Consider the following 16,898-nt stretch of genomic DNA (forward strand, 5'->3'; position numbering starts at 1 on the left):
ACAATAAACTAGGATGTGACAGCTGTGGCGCCTAGCTCATATTCTAATACCTATTGATCTCTTATCAGGTACCATGCATTGCAGCAAGCGCTTAAAAAGATTATCTTATTTAATCCCCACAAGGACCTACAAGTGGGTACTGTCACCTCTCATTTTACAGATAGGTCACCAGAAGTGCCATACTGGGATCCAAATACAAACAAAATGACAAGCTTTGTTTCCACTAGCCATGACAGGAAGGCCATGGCTATGGATATCCTTGTCTCCTCCCGGGGGGATTATACGCCCACTCCGGGGACAAGCACGGGTCTCATCTCTTTGCATCATGATGACAACAGTGTGTCAGGGCATCTTGTGAAGAGCTATCCTGTGTCATAGGAACAGAGAGAGAGAGTGTGTGTGCCTTGTCATGGTCTCATAGTTCAAAACCTAGTTTTAATGTCAATGAGCTTTGCAGTTTGCGAGCCCACCATAGCCCAAGTTGGTGGGACGTCAATACCCAGAGCAATATATCATCTACATCTGTAATTTTAAGAAAGTCGGACCTTAAAGGTCACATAATCTATCTGGTCGCCCACTACTTCAGAGCTGACTCTTCCTCCTCAACACCATTGCTTAAACTCCAGCAACTGGTTATCAACCTGTGTCAGCTGCCCCAGACAGCAGCATAAAAACAAACAGCGTCACCACGGCGTGAAAGAGGTCAGAAACCCATCTTGCTGCTTTCTGCTCCTGTACCACACTTAAACAGGACCTTCCTGCTCGCTACCTGAGAGATGAGTACTCCCACAAGGCCTCAGAACTCTCATATAAAATGTACCCAACCCGAGCCTTTGCAGACTTCGAAGGCTCTCGGAGGGCACTAAAGTGTCTCTCTATTCCTGCCCCATCTCTCCTCAACAAATATGAGGAGGTCCACCTACAATGGATCTCCCTATTAAAAATTAGACCTTGGGACTGCAGAGATGGCTTGGTAGTTAAGAGCACTGGCCACAATTCCAGGAGACCTGGGTTTGATTCCTAGCACCCACATGGTAGCTTATAACTGTCTCTAAGTCTACTTCCAGGGGATCCGATGCCTTCTTCTGACCTCCGTGGGCACCAGGCATGCATGTGATGCACAGACATACATGTTGGCAAAGCATCCATACACATAAATAATAAAATTATTTAAATTCTTTTAAACTAGATATAATCTTCCAGAAATAGGAGATTCCCCTTCTCTTGAGTTCAGTGAGTCTTTATCCCCACAAAGTTCTAGACACATGAAAATTCCATGGAGACCATCTGCTGTGGGTATTGATAGCTCCTTGTAATGTTTAATGCACCCTCCAGATCAATCATCAGCCTAAGTCAGCTTTTAATACAACCACCAGGATGAAAAGACAGCACCGTTTAATGATTCCTCTCAGCCTCTCATTCAATTGCTACGGCCTGGAGCAAATGACTTCTCTGTGTGCTTCCGTTTCCTCTACTGTAAAAAGGGATTATGAGAGCCAATGTACCTCCAGGGGTAGTTATGAGAATTAAATGAGTTATTGCGTCTGACATCCCCGGATGTACAAGGCTGCACACAGACACACAGAGTAGAAGCCAGTATCAAGACGGAGCAGGTGCAGAGATGCCCACAGCATCCAAAGTCTGAGATGAGTCACAGAAACCTCCTAGACCATGAGTAAGAGGAAGTCAATGTAAACCAGCTACGAAAGCAATAGCCAGTGACATGTATTCAGAGGCTCACATCCCATAAACAGATACCATCATAAACTCTGGTTGTGTCATTTCTAAAACTTGAACCAAAATCCTGAGCATTCAATTATAGGAAAGCAAAATAATGCTTAAAAATGATGGTAGCTACCAGTCTTGAAAAACAATGTTTTAAAAAGCAGAGTCCGCAAAGACTTCCATGACGTTTAGAATCAGGATTTTGTGCCTACCGCCCAGAGACTAGAGCCTTGGACAAATCCATCATGAGCCTCTGTGACCTCTTCATGCTGACTGCCAACCCCGAGTCTACCTTGTGTCTACCAGCATAGTCACTATTCATCACTGTGACGTCATCCCCTTCCCTGGCAAACAACTTGAAAAGAAGGCGAGTTTCTTTGGCACATGGCAGGGATGACACAGTGGAGAAGACGGCTCACATCATGGTGGCCGGAGAACAGAGAGACTGGATTCCCATGCCAGTGGCTTTCTCGCTTCCCTCACTTTTACTGCACGCCAACCTCCAGTCTATGGATGGCACTGCCCACAACATCCCTCCTGCACACAGACAGCGGTGCGCTTTGCCCATCTCCTACCCAGCACTTCTCAGTGTAACCACGCGGTCAGCGCTAACCATCATACCGCCCCAGTCTGCACACAGCTGACCACTTGATAATGGTTTGACAGAACGGCACCCTCTGGGAGTTCCCATGATCCCACCCCAGCACATGGCCCACCAACTCCACTAACTACCCACCCTTGTTCCTATAGACACTTCCCCCACCAGAAATGATTAATAATTTCGCCGGGCGGTGGTGGCGCACGCCTTTAATCCCAGCACTTGGGAGGCAGAGGCAGGCGGATCTCTGTGAGTTCGTGGCCAACCTGGTTTACAGAGTGAGATCCAGGAAAGGAGCAAAGCTACACAGAAAAACCCTGTCTCAAAAAAGCAAATAATAATAATAATAATAAATTTCCCGTGCTGTTGGGGTTTGGGGATTTTGTTTGTTTAGCATAATGGGTGGGATCTTTAGCAATTCAACAGAGGGGGTTTTGTTGGTTTTGTTTGTTTGTTTGTTTGTTTATTGTTGTTGTTTGTCTTTTGCTTGCTTGCTTTTTATTTTCTTCACAGGTAGAAAAGGTCATCAGAGCTCTCTAAGTCCCTGTATGTGACAGATAAAATTAAATTATTAAATTAAAAGAAAGTTACTTCCCAGGCTTACTACAATGCTATCCAAACTGGCCAAAATATGGAATGAGTGTGTGTGTGCCCGTCAACACATGGATGGGTAAAGAAAAGAAGAAATGTAAATAACTGTCACATTTTCTCACAAATGTGCAAACGAAACAAGTACTATAAGACCACTGGTAAAAGAGTACAGAGAGAAGGTAGGAGGCAGGAGAGTGGACATAATTAAAGCACTGAGTGCGCATGTGTAGAGATGGCACAGTGAGCCTCATTCATTAAACATGAATAATTATAGTAATAAAAAAAAGAATCTCAGATCTTTAGTGTTGGCCTGTTTTGTACTTAGAATTCAACTAATTCAGGCTTATTTTAGTCCTCATATTCTTCACAGAGAGCAACCTTGGTCTTTAGGTCAGCTGTCAGTTTCGCTACAGCAAAAACAACACTGTTTATAGGAAAAGGAGATGGATGAGAACCATGTCCTCTATGAAGCCATAGCTATAACAGCCAAAGATGTCCCTGGGCATTTAATCCTGGTGGGTCATACTTAAGGATGGCCAGGGTTTTCTGAATTAAAACATGCTAAACAGCCAGCCAAAACCCTTACACCATGTTGGCAAACTGACTCCACTCTAAACCTTGTTTAGAGTTTCCCTGTTGGTATTTAATGTTAGCTGCAGCTAAAAATCCCACAAATCTGATACTTGAGTGACCTTTTGCTGTAAGAACTTTCCCTGGCCCATGACATTACCAGTCAGCAATTCTACCACTGTAATTCAGCACTGTGAGGAACACATGGGTCATTTCCCAGCCTCTGCATCTACACAAAATCCCTAAACAGTACGACAGCTTATCAAGCAATGAAGTTGTAAGGGTCATGGATGACAAGAAGATTCATAGCAAAACAAAGTCGGGCTTCGCTGGATGAGAAGGTCAAGTCCTACCATGATCATAGACATCCTTCAGATAGTTGCACTAGAGGCATCTATGGGACACAATGCTTCAGAAAAAGTTCCGTGGTCCTCACCTGTGAGTGTGCACGCTCCTCCGGAAAAAGCCACAGTTTTCTAAGCCAACAAGCCTTGGCTAGCTGCTTACTTTCAATAGGATTAGTGCACAAGACCTGGCACTACTGTTCTGTGGCAGAAACTGTGTCACTTTTTATCATTTTGACACAGAAGTCCCTCATGAAAGCCACCCTTCTTACCTCGTTATCAAAGCCACTACCCAAACAAGGCAGATCCTATAAGAAGATGATCTAAAAACTCTGGGTAAAGAGTTTCAACCCTTCTGGATACCTCCTCATCCTGACAGTGCCAGTGGCTTTCCCCTGGGTATTTATATGATTTAAACCCTAATGAGAAAACAAATACTGAAACAAGTCTTGATTTTAACAAACTGTTGAGTCCCCTTTCTAGACCACCTTTATCCCCAAAAGATAAATAAAAACTGTTGAAAGGTTTCATTTTATGTGCATGTGCATGTGAGTGCAGCGCCCCCAGAGACCAAAAGAGGGCGCCAGACACTGACACTGTTGTGAGTTCCAGGCAGTTGTGAGCTGCACCATGTGGGTGCTAGGATCTAAATTTGGGTCCTCTGCAAGAGCAACCAGGACTCTTAACCACTGAGTCATCTCTCCAGCCCCGGATAAGAAACTTTTATTGTCTGGTAGGTCACACATGCATACCCTGGGAGGAAGGAGCTTGGTCAAATACCACGCTGCTCACTCCTGACATGCTCACAGAGTTAGCAGATAAAATATAGGATACCCAGCTGAATTTAAATTTCAGATAAACCTTGAGTTTGTATTAAGTAGTTAAAGTAAATAACATACAATATTTAGACCACATTTATTCTAAAAATATTATTTATCTGAAATTCAAATTTAGCAGGTCATTCTATATTTCATCTGGCGACTATACCTTTCTAGATCTAATCTAGAAAGCACAGAGCTCCAAACTTCAGGCTTACATTTGACATAGCCTCACAGTCATATTTGACAATGTTTAGACTGGCCAGTCCTAGTTGCCCCAAATGTCAGCTCATTATTTTTCTGTGATCCAGGCTTTCAAAACAGCCTTTCTTCCAAGCCCCAGAAGAGACTTGGTCAGTTTTTACTAAACTATCATCTATCTTGTTGAAAGAAGGATTTGCTCTTGACAATGCCGCTAAGTACCGGAGAATGTGGGGTGTCACATGAACATAAGCCCAGCTCTCATGTTAGACAAATAATACAAATGGTCAAATCATCTCCCTATAAGTAGTCTCTGGGGATCAAATTTAAAAAGGCTTCCAATCCAGGTGGTGGTGGTGCATGCCTTTAATCCCAGCACAGGTTAATGTGGAGGCAGAAGCAGGTGGATCTTTGTGAGTTTGAGGCCAGCCTGCTCTACAGAGCTAGTTCCAAGACAGCCAGAGCTACACAGAAAAACCCTGTCTCAAAAATAGATGAATGGATGAATGAATATAATAATGCTTCTAAATTATGACATGCCCTAATCCAAAAGTTAGTTGGCATGGCCCAAAGTGACTCTCTTCTATAAGACTAAGACCACATTTTGCCCTCTAAATAAAACAGCAAAATTAACGGTCATGGGCTCTAACATTTCACATTGCAATGGAAAGGATTCAAAACTAGACCTGCTTTTCCTGTTCCTCGAAATAATGAGAGTGGTTAATTGATGGGATGCTGCAGAAAACCTGAGCTCCTGCTCAAATAATACAACATGACAACAAGGCTAATTAATGTTCTTTTTCTTCTACTCTTTGGCATTGACATCATTAATACTTCTGTATTTGGAAGGACCAGAAAAGGGGTGGGAAAAGACCAATTAACACAGTCTTCTTCGGGTTAGACGGTCTTTTGAATAAACAATGTGAAAGTCCTTTGTGCTGCTAGTCATCGTTCATTCCCTATCCCCCACAGCACAGGGTAAGGCATTACTTCCTGGTCCAGAGCATTACAATACTGTAATTAGCAGGGTAGCACATGAGCAGCTCAGGACAATTAATTATGAGAGAATACAAATTCTGTGGAGCCCCGGAGCCCCGGAGCTTTGAGTAGTTGGCATAGGAGCCTCCAGATCCTTTTTCTTGGAGACTCCCAAACCAGAAGTGCTCAGCACAAGACATTCTTTCTAAACAGTGCTTCTTGATCGATGTCCATGAACACATCCCTCCCACCGGTCAACAAGGGCTACCCAGAAGGTGGGAAAATTGCGTCTTTGTGGGTTTAAGTCACTAAGGCTCCAGGTTGTTGGTTGGGTTACTAGCCTAGTTCAATTCAGGATGTTCATTTCGTGGGGTTTAATATATACTCAGCCAAATGGAAATAAAGCATTCTATAAACCACTTGCACCTCACCCCTAAAAGTTGTTGAACATGTAAGGTTACACACCATACCTGCTTTATTTTTAACTTGTAGGGATTGACCCAGGGCTTTCTGGGTATTAGACAGCAGCTCAAGCTCTGAGTGCTGTCCCTCATTATACCTTCTAATCCCCAGGAACCTCTTAAGGGAAACTTGATCATCTTCATCTTACAAAAATAGAAAAAGCGCATAAAAAGTGACTTTGATTTCCTAAGTCACACAGAAGGTCCATAACCACGGAGGCGTGTGAAGGCATGTCCATCTGCACCTGTATCGCTTACTTGTGTTGTTGATGGGACAGAACACTTGGCAAGTCACAAAAAGGAAGAGTTGATTTTGACTCCAAGTTTGAGGGTTCAGCCCATCATGATGGAGAAGTTACGGGAGCAGGAGTGTGAGTGAGGTGGCCAGTCACGTTGTGCCAGCAGCAGGTGACAGGTGAGCAGAAAGAGATGAGTACTGGTTTCCTGGCAACTTTCTCCTTTTTATCCAATCAACCAATGGGGGCATGGAGGGTGGGTCTTTCTACCTTCATCTAGATAATGCCTCATAGACATGCCCAAAGGCGTCCTGTCAAGTTGACAACCAATATTAGCCATCAACGTACCTATGGGCCATTCACTTTAGTCCATCAATACACTGTGACTTAAATGTTCATCTCTGGGATTTATTGAAGGAAACTTGGGGGGAAGCATCAAATCTTGGAAGCCAACAGAGGGGTGCAGGTGCAATGCAGCAGCTGCACAGGGGACCCCCTTCTTTCATGTATTGGTCATTCTTGACGATGGGTGGAATTTACATGGTTATTGCCACAGAGAAAACTCTAGCTACATAGAGAAGATCAGAAATTGTATAAATTAGATTTTATTTACATGTACAAAAGATGTATGCGGGGCAAAGGGGGAAACTTTAAGAGTTGTTCTATGTGGGAGCAATCTGCCTCTCTGTTAAATACTCCAGGCAATATGTACAGGGAGGTAAGGCCTCACTATTCTCCATGGCTACACTTGGCTATACCATCAATACTTCCCTGTTCTGTGAGTATGCACTCACGCATGCTTGCACATGGTGTGTGTGTGTGTGTGTGTGTGTGTGTGTGTGTGTGTGTGTGTGTAAAAAGGAGAGGTGGGGGTTAGGGATGGAGCCAGGGCCTCTCACATGTTCAGCTGCCAGCTTTCTACCACTGAGCTGTAGCTCCAGTTACCCTTTTTCCTCTTTTAAAGGAAATTCTGAAACTGACATTGCACTATTCAGTTGCTGTGGCTCTTAGCACCCTAAAGCCATTTCTCAGGTTCCCATTGCTTACAAACTTACCACCTTCAGCTCGGCTATCTCACTTTGAACGAAATTCTATTCGAGAATCTTTTTATTTTTACATTTCTTAGAGTTAATGCATAAACAATCAATGAAGATTCCTTTACATCATTCAGAATAATGTATGTGTCTACGTTAAAAACATGATCAAGTTATTTTTGCAGACATCCTAGGTTCCTTTCCAGAAATACCTTTCATCAGCTTCATGACTTAAGACACTGTTAATTAGGGGCTGGAGAGACGGCTCAGCAGTTCAGAGCACTGGCTGCTCTTTCAGAGGACCCAGGTTCAATTCCCAGTACCCACGTGGCAGCTCACCACTGTAACTCCAGTTCCAGGGGATCTGACACCCTCACACTAATGCACATAAAATAAAGTTAAATAAATTATTTTTTTTTAAAAGAGACTGTTAATTAAAAGATAAACTTAGGAAGCAGACAGACCACAGTAGAACACCAGTAAACTAAACACAACCTGCCGGCTTCCCTCTCAGAGCGCCACTCGCTAAATCGCCCTCTGTCACCCGCTAATCAGACAGAAAGCTAGGAGAATGAAGCAGAGGTCCACTTCTCTGTGTGACCAGTAAGAGCTTACGGAAAATCTATGCTACAGCAGGAATTGAAGGCCAACATCTATACTGATGCTGTGAAGTCATACGTGAGAAGTAGTCTAACAGAAGCCACGAGTGGAGACTAACACCCAAGACAAAAGAGAGAACCACAGTGTCTCTGTGCTCTCAACATACTCAAGAAGAAAAAAAACAAACAACGCATGCAAAATAGACCCTAACTGGAAAGAGCATTTTTGTTATGTGTGATGGCACAGGACAGAGGCACGGAATGAAAACTATCTTGCTTTTCATTTGGAGTCAATTGCTATAAGAACTCCATCTTCCAAAAAGAGAAGTACAGTAAATATTTAAAAGGTTATTTTGCCTGAAAGTATTTAAAGATTTTTTTTTTCTCTGCAAAGGGATGAAAATGAAAAATTCACAAGCAGATCTGGATCACATGCCAGCCTGTTAACATACCTCCTGCAGCCAAGTGGAAGAATCTCGATGCTTATATATGCCAGACCAAACAGCTGGTCTCCCCAAGGAAGTGGGTTAGCAAGAGGCTGGCAGTCCACAGCTCACTGCAGAAGAGTTCTCCTTAGAGCCTCCCACTTTTTGTATTCTGCTAAAATAGCCACCAGAGGGGAGGACATACGGATGGGGTGCAGCCTGGTGCCAGATGGTGGGGAGTAAGGGAGACAAGACTCCATCTACCACACTGAAATGAATGCCCTCTGGACAGCTTCGAGCACCAACACAGGAAGCTGCTTCCGCCGTCCAGCCGTCCAAATTTCATCTTCCCACATCAGATTGTGGAGGATGGATGTTCTGACTTCTCCAACACTCAAAACAGAAGCACTCTTAATTTTTCACAAAACACTGGGATGGATAATCCATGCCTTGAGTCAGCTCCCCTCCTTGGGAAGAGTGTTTGCTATCTAATTGGGCACCCTAAACAGAACACGCTGGTCCTGGGTTCCAGCCGGACCAGGGTTTAGGATGAGCAGGGAGGGGCACATCTTGCTTTGACTTCCACCGCATCAAGAAATTTTACTAACTGTTACTCTAAAACCTGGCCTTTCAGAAGACCAATCACTCATTCAGTGGTCCTTATCCAAGCCCTGTTTTCCACACTTGGCTTATTGCGTAGGGGAGAAAGGTGTAAGCAAGCACAGAGGAAAACTGTAGCTCAAACAGACCTTCTCATCTCAAACACCTCAGCTTCCGAGAGGACAGTCTTCCGTTCTCTCCGTGGTTCCTGGTCGTCTTCTATCAGTAAACATGCCCAAATCCCTCCCCTTTTAAATTGTTTAAATAAGATGCAAACCTGTGCCAGGTGGTGGCAGCGCATGCCTTTAATCCCAGCACTTGGGAGGCAGAGGCAGGTGGATCTCTGTGAGTTCGAGGCCAGCCTGGGCTACCAAGTGAGTTCCAGGAAAGGCGCAAAGCTACACGGAGAAACCCTGTCTCGAAAAACCAAAAAAAAAAGATGCAAACCTGAGACCTTCATCCACAAAGACAACTTCCAGATTCTCTTACTCCACTCCCTTCTTGGGGGTGTGGCCAAGGTCAAGAGGGAAGAAAGGATGCTTAAAGGATCGTAAGAACATGAGCCGTCAAAGGGGACCGGCTACATCTGCGTATGGGGCTTATTAACGGAAAGGCAGGTAAAGTGGGGGGTTAAGCCACAATGTCCACAGTTGCTAGGGGCCTCATTTCCCTCAAGTCCAACACTCTGATTAGGATCAGACTGAAGGGCAACTTTAAACTTTATGAAAAGAAATCTCAGAAGTGGTAGCAACCACAGGCTTATTTGGGAGGCACTTCAGCTTCCAGGACAATACTTTTACACTTAAAAATGCTGACTCTGGGCTGGAGAGATGGCTCAGTGGTTAAGAGCACCGACTGCTCTTCTGGAGGACCCGGGTTCAATTCCCAGCACCCACATGGCAGCTCACAACTGTCTGTAACTCCAAGATCTGATACCCTCACACAGACATCCATGCAGGCAAAACAAATAAATAAAAATAATTTTTTTTTAAAGCTGACTCCTGTAGGTTTCCAAGGGTGCCTTGGGGGGAAATGAAAATCCCGTAACAAAGCAGTCAGGATTCACTGGCTTTTCTGAGGCAAGAAGCATCAGGCAGAATTCACAGCTGCAAAGGAGGCTCAGACCCAGCTCCCTTCCAAAGAACCCAGTCTTACACACACACCTCCCTACCACATTGCAAGGTAAACCTCATGGCTGTCACATTTACCTCACAACCCACACCCTTGAGAGAGAGCCCAGTCTACATTTATCCAAGTCATGATGGGACATTACACGAATAGCCCATGCTAAGCGTGATCAGGGATAATCATAGCTACTGTGTACACCTGTCTGCAGCCTTTTTCATCTGAATCTAAGTCACCTAAGCCACTGGTTTTCAGGTGGGGAGGCGGGGTTGTTGTACTGTAGCTCATCTTACAACAGAGGTCACATTCCCACTGGGTCTAAGCAGCCTGCTCTATCTGAACTGACCAACTTCATTCTCAAATATAACAATGCAGACCAAATACTGGTTGCATAATGGATCCTTCCCCAATTATATCCTAGCTAAAAGCAAGGCAGATGGCCTGTGGCACTTAATACAAACCCAGACCTAATGCCCACTTAGTGCATGGCTTTACTGATTTCCTTAGGACTGTCTTCTAGGATCAGGTTGTAGATTAAGTTTTCTTTTTTTTTCACCCTGTGTAGGAACAATGTCCATCCATTTTTATTAAAATCAGAAGCTATGCTGCCCAGCTCCTTGACGGTAGCCTTCATTATCATCCTTCAAGGCACTCTTTCTTATTTCAAGGAAATTTATTTTATTATCTTGTTTGCATTGCCGATGCGACGGATGCTCAGACCTTTCAGATCTCTAATCTATTGGGAGTCAGTTTGTCACAACCCCTTCAGTTCCTGTCATCTACAGACAGTGGCTGGTCCCCCAGAGCTGGCTTGAGATTGTATTTAGTGTTAGTCCAGTGTGTGCCTTTGACCAAGAACGATCTCAAGCATGTGCATGGTGAAGAACAGGATAGTTTAAGCACTTGACACTTCAAAGAAAACAACAGACCTAGGGTACATTCCTGATGATGCCAGTGATCTAGAACAGGGTTTCTAAAACTCCAAGGGAAAGGCGGAGGGCTTCAGGACATAGCCAATCCAAGACTAGGAGGAACAAGAATTAGAGACCAACAGACCGATCAGGGAGAGTCTATCATAGCCATTCATTTAGCATTTTGATTTTCTATTTTCTGAAAAGATAGACTTTCTCTGTCAATTTCACCTACCTGTAACTCCTGACAATGTAGTCTGTGTGCTTATGCGAGCCAAGAAGAAGTATTTAAAAATGATGCCTTCGACTCCTACCTTCTTCTACCCCCACCGCACCCACGCCCACCCCCATCCACGTGCATTAAGTTCACACCACATACTTTTCCACCAACAATGGGCCTGTTTGTATATATTCAATAATAAACTATCTTCCCTTTAACCCAGATTGGGAAAATCTATTATGCAACCAACACCTTGCCGGCAACATTGCATCTGAGAATAGAGCTCGGTGAATCAGAACAGGCCATTTAACTTCGACTGGAAGGTCTACCTTCCCACCAAGACTGCAGTGCAGCATTGTAAGAGCTCTGCGGCTCCTCCAGCTCCGTAACCTTCCTGAGAGTCAGCAACAGGCTGGGAATTACACGCCCCATTGCCGCCTTATTACAAGTGATGACAGTCTAATTTCTGAGGCCACACCAGAGAACAGAAGAAGGAAAGCACTCTGAGGAGGACGAGCGGCTTGGCCACCCTGAAGTGTCACAGGTGACCCTAGGAGAGGAGAGGATGTCAGATCAGATCCTCCACCCCCCACCCCTGCTACCACCCAGGACCAGTCGGTTCAGAATCTGCATCCCCAGCACAACCTCCTTCACAGAGAGAGGGAGACACACGCTGCTGCGGATTTTACACTCTCAAGCCTGTCAGAAAAGAGGGATATTTCACATGCCTGCCTCTCTCCACAATGGAAGTCTTGAGCTTAAGATAATTATCTCTCAGCTTCACAATGCAACGGGTATTTACATCTTGCTGGGAAAAAAAAAAAAATGAAGGGCCTAATCAAGAGGTCTCAATGCCCACAGTATAAAACCGCAAAGGCACATAACGTCACGTGAAAGCTTCTTTCACCCGGCCAAGGCTGTTCTAACTGGAAGATCACCTGGTGTCAGTTTGCAAATTGGACCCGACAGTAATATGTGATTAACCTAGCACACCTTGAGCCTCCCGTATTATTTTTTTAGGTGACTATCAAGTGTCAGTCAACAATCAAACCTAACTAACACGGAACAGCCATCTTCCAGAGGTTATGTTCGGTATCTCACAAATGAAACTTTGGAGTCAGAAAGTGACTTCCTAGTATGATTATGATAGGTCATATTTATTTAATAACTCCTAAGAGCAGAAATTATTGGGGACTTTTTGATTAAATGATTCTTTTCTTGACTGTATTTCTAGAGAACTAGAAAAAAAAATCTAAGCTTTTAAAATATCAGCCTAGAGTGGTGGTGACGGTACACATCTTCCATCCAGCACCCAGGGGGCTGAGGCAGGAAGCTAGTAAGTTTGAGGCCAGCCTGAGCTACATAGGAAACCCTGTCTCAAAAAAAAAAAAAAAAAATACACATTTATATGCATATAAACTTATTAGCAAAGTACTAGAAAAGATGCTTTATTCATTCATCATCCATTTTAACACTTGTTGGCTTCGGAAAACCAAATGCTACAGAGGAATACAACACAACAAACACACGTGCAGAGCTGTTCATCCAGCGCCACTCCACGTGAGCCTAAGGAGAACAGCTTGAGATCAAACTGAGATTCCTAATGTGGATGAGGGGGGGCCCCCAAGTCTGCACAAAGCCTACACCATCCCGCGTGAATGCCGAGCCCTCTCCAAAGAACATAGCACCTCTTTCAACCAACATCTCGTATTTAAGAAGGTCAGTTCGGAGCTGGGGATGGGGAGGGGGAGGGAAAGCTCAGTGGGTAGGATGCTTGCCTAGCATACGTGAAGTGGTACCTGGCTTTCTCCGTGGTTCCGGCCACTCTCGGTTCTGAGGATGGACTTGGGTTTCCGGGACTTGAAGTTACCCATGCTGGGTCTCAGCACGCCATCCACCAGCAGGGTCTGTTCCACATGCTGCTGGGCCTCGTGCAAGGGCGGAGCGAGCTCGTCTAGTCGAGCCCCCACCTGTGGGTAGTTCTCTTTATTGTTTTCATCTCTGCAAGAAGAAAGACCCAATTTAGAAAACACCCAAAACAGATGAACCTGTAGTGAAAAGAGCTGATGAGATTCACCATGCTGTATTCAAAGGGAGCCCAAGCAGAGGCAAACTTTACAGGCTTAAGAACTCAAGAAATGTGAATGCCATTCTTGTTTTTCTTTCTTTTTCCCTTTTCAGTCAGGGTCTCATGCATCCCAGCGTGGCCTTGAACTCACTGTTACTCAAAGGTGACCTGAAACTTGGGATCCTGTCTTCCCTCATTCACCACGTGCTAGGATTGCAGACATGTACTGCCATGCCTGATTTATATAGTACCAGGGATTGAACCCAGGGCCTCAGGCCAACTGAGTATAACCCCATGAATTTCAAGATGCTCTCCTTTCATTGTGTACCCTACTTCCCTCCCACAGTAACAGTGGGAGACCTTCAGGTTAGGTACTCGAGATCCCAGATCTACAGATTAAGATTCTCAAGTACTGCGGTTAAACAGCACCCCTAGCAAACAGGCCAACTCAAACACTCCCAGAATCACTGAACAGATCTCAAGTCTCTCAGGCCGATGAAATCTAGGTTCAAGACGGGATGCTTCCTATCCATTGGCAAAGATAGTTTGCAACATGGATCTGTTTGGGGAGGAGGCAAGGCATCCAGATAAGTTTTAAGTCAAGTGATACATTTCTCCTAACCAGGCCTTTGAGCAATGCCTCAAATACAGCTTAGAACAAGATCCCAATGTGTGGGTTCCCTCAGGGCTGAGTTACTGACACAGGCCTGCCATCCCAGTGACTTTAGAAGCTGAGGCAGGAAGACCAAACCTGAAGTCCACCCTGGGAAACTTAGTGAGCTCTGTCTCATAACAAAAAGCAAAAGAAAGGAAGAGGGGGCTAGAGATATGGCCCAGTGGTAGGGTAAATGCCTTGCATATCCAAGGTCCTAGGTTCAATTCCCAGTCTCCCATTCACACACCCTCCTCAGTTCTGGCAGGGATGGCTCTTGTATTTTTCACTTAATAATCAAGTTCCATGTAATATACCCAAAGGGTAATGCTCTCCTCTGAAATCATTTGCCCCACTTAAATCTCTATGCATTTTACTTTGCATATTGCTAGGAAATAAGCTATTGTAGCCAAAACTAAATGAGGGTATAAATTGGGTTCAATATCACCAACTTTACTCTATGGTAATTCACTAGAAGCAGCTACTTCCCAGGTGTCTGTGCCGCATGCTCCCAAGAAAGCACCCTGTTGAAGTGGAAGAGGAAGCAGCAATCTGTGGCTACTCAGACACATAAAGCCTGAGAGGGAAATCCAGGGAGGGAAGTCCAGAGAGGATGGGCCCCCCGGACCCACCACTCAACACACCTTCCTACAGGGGAAGACTGAATTCAGTGGGGGACAGGGGTGGAAAGCCACACCAGGATGGGTGGTCTGCAGCATGGACCAGGTAGGAGAGCAAGGGGCATGAATGAATGTACTCAAAACAGGTGAGTGTCAGGAGGAACACCCAGCAAGTGGCTTAGAAGCTGGGAAAATGAGAGAGAGAGAGGTGGAGGGAGGGAGGGAGGGAGGGAGGGAGGGAGGAAGAAAGGAAGAAAACAGAGCTGATGATCCAATTGTTAACAATTAAATTTTTTCCATGTCACTGATGGTAAAGTCAAGCCAGGGCTGGGTACATAACCCATTCTAGTGAACTGTACTGCTTGTAATGAGAAGTGGAGTGCTATACATCTACTCAAGTTCCTGCCAGAGAAAGGGAACAACAGCATCCTTTACAGGAATCCTTTGTTCCTCACTCAGGTAGGAATCCAGAACCCTCCATAACGAGGTTCAAAAACGTTCAATAACACGTTTGGTGAATAATGATGGGCACATTGTCAAATCTAACGGAGAAGTTCCCTCTACAAGGCTCTGCTCGGGCGAGCTGAAAGCTCACAGCACAAAACTCGGCTCAGAAGAGGAGCCAACCTCAGAGCAAAGATGTCTCAATCCAGAGAGGAGACATCAGACCCAGAGGATCTCTTCTCACAAATCCGAGCCAAGGGCGGGTCATACCTGAGCCCAGAGCAGTCGTCCTCGTCTTCATGCAGAGAGACCGTATCTTCCTCACACCTGAGGCGAGAGGGAGAACAGCATGTCAGATGCAAATGTCTGCCACTGCAGAGGCAGCAATCATCTGGAATGGTGTCAAGATTAGCATGGGAACCATACATACAACGCGGTGATCCTCACCACTGTCTCCCCAAAGAAAAACAGAACAACAAACATCCAGCTCCAATTTCTGATGTCTACCAGGTCATCAAAGCATGTGAGCTGAAGACGTTGAACCAGCTGTGACATTTCCACCTCCACAGAACTGCAGACATCGTCGAAGCCAGTGTTTCTCAGCCTCCCTGAGGCTGCGACCCTTGAATATACTTCCTCATGTCGTGGTGACCCCCCAACCATAAAAGTAGTTTCATTGCTACTTCGTAACTGTAATTTTGCTACTGCTATGAATCATAGTGTAAGTATCTGATACTCAGCCCCTGTGAAAGGGTCGTTGAGAACCACTGCTCTAAGCTAGTAAGATCTCGCTAATGCCCAAGATGCTCCCAGAAGGAAGTCAGGCAACCAGAACAGTGCTCTCAAAAGAGAGCCCATCATCCTCTGTCCTGTGCCCCATGCCACACCAGCAACCACTGACCTTGGACTTTTTCTTTCCCACAAGACTTCCTAATTAACCTGATGAAAAAGTCTTGGCTCTTCCATATTTAAAAAAAAAAAAAAAAAAAAAAATCCCTGGTGTTTCCTACTCCCTGAGGGAACCTGGAGTGAGTGTTGTTCTCCTAAGTAAGGAGTCTTTGTTCCTCTTCCCAGCCATTCATCTTGCCTCGCCCAGCCCCACCCTGGAACATTTCTCCATCCTCCATTCCTACCCATCCTTTGCTGCCCAAAGCCGGGAGGTACCAGCTTTGAACAGGAACCTTCCCGGCCAGATTCACACGCACACACAACTACTGTAACAATGTTCATTTTAAGATACAATTGCTTACTCTTCACCCTTAGGTGCTGATGTCTTTTGTACGTCTGAGATCCTTTGAACTGGTTTCTTACTGCACAAAACAGTGAGAGGCATACCTATACTTATAAAAACAACTACAGTTCTTTTTCTAGGGACACCGCCATGGCCTCCAAGTGCAGCACTGCTTCCAACGATGTTCAAAGGCATCCTTGTTTTAAGAATGACTCTGCTCCTTCGGCAGAATAACCAAGCAGTTTAAACAACTGAACCGATGGCTATTCATTAAGCATGTACTGCTTCCCGGGTGCTCCGTTCACCTTTTGTGATGGCTAATAGTGACTATCAACTTGACGGAAGTTTCTAATTATGTGAAGTGATGTGGAAAGACCCAGGCCGATGGTGGGCAGCACCATTCCTAAGGCTAGAGACCTAGACTAACTAAGAGAAAATGGGCTGAGT

At 44.9% G+C, this 16,898-nt stretch overlaps 1 protein-coding gene across 5 annotated transcripts in view; it reads right to left on the bottom strand.

Moving 5' to 3' along the window:
- Fam13c (family with sequence similarity 13 member C) overlaps positions 1 to 16,898 on the bottom strand; it is a 107,656-nt gene that overhangs the window by 83,481 nt on the left and 7,277 nt on the right. For all 5 annotated transcript variants that reach the window (XM_028877257.2, XM_028877255.2, XM_028877258.2 and 2 more), the window contains 2 exons: positions 15,491 to 15,547; positions 13,236 to 13,437 (listed from right to left, as the gene is read on the bottom strand). In XM_028877257.2, coding sequence (XP_028733090.1) covers positions 13,236 to 13,437; positions 15,491 to 15,547 — 259 coding nt within the window. The remainder of the gene's footprint in view (positions 1 to 13,235; positions 13,438 to 15,490; positions 15,548 to 16,898) is intronic.

This window comes from Peromyscus leucopus, chromosome 16_21, assembly GCF_004664715.2.
Source record: "Peromyscus leucopus breed LL Stock chromosome 16_21, UCI_PerLeu_2.1, whole genome shotgun sequence".
Classification (NCBI taxonomy): domain Eukaryota; kingdom Metazoa; phylum Chordata; class Mammalia; order Rodentia; family Cricetidae; genus Peromyscus; species Peromyscus leucopus.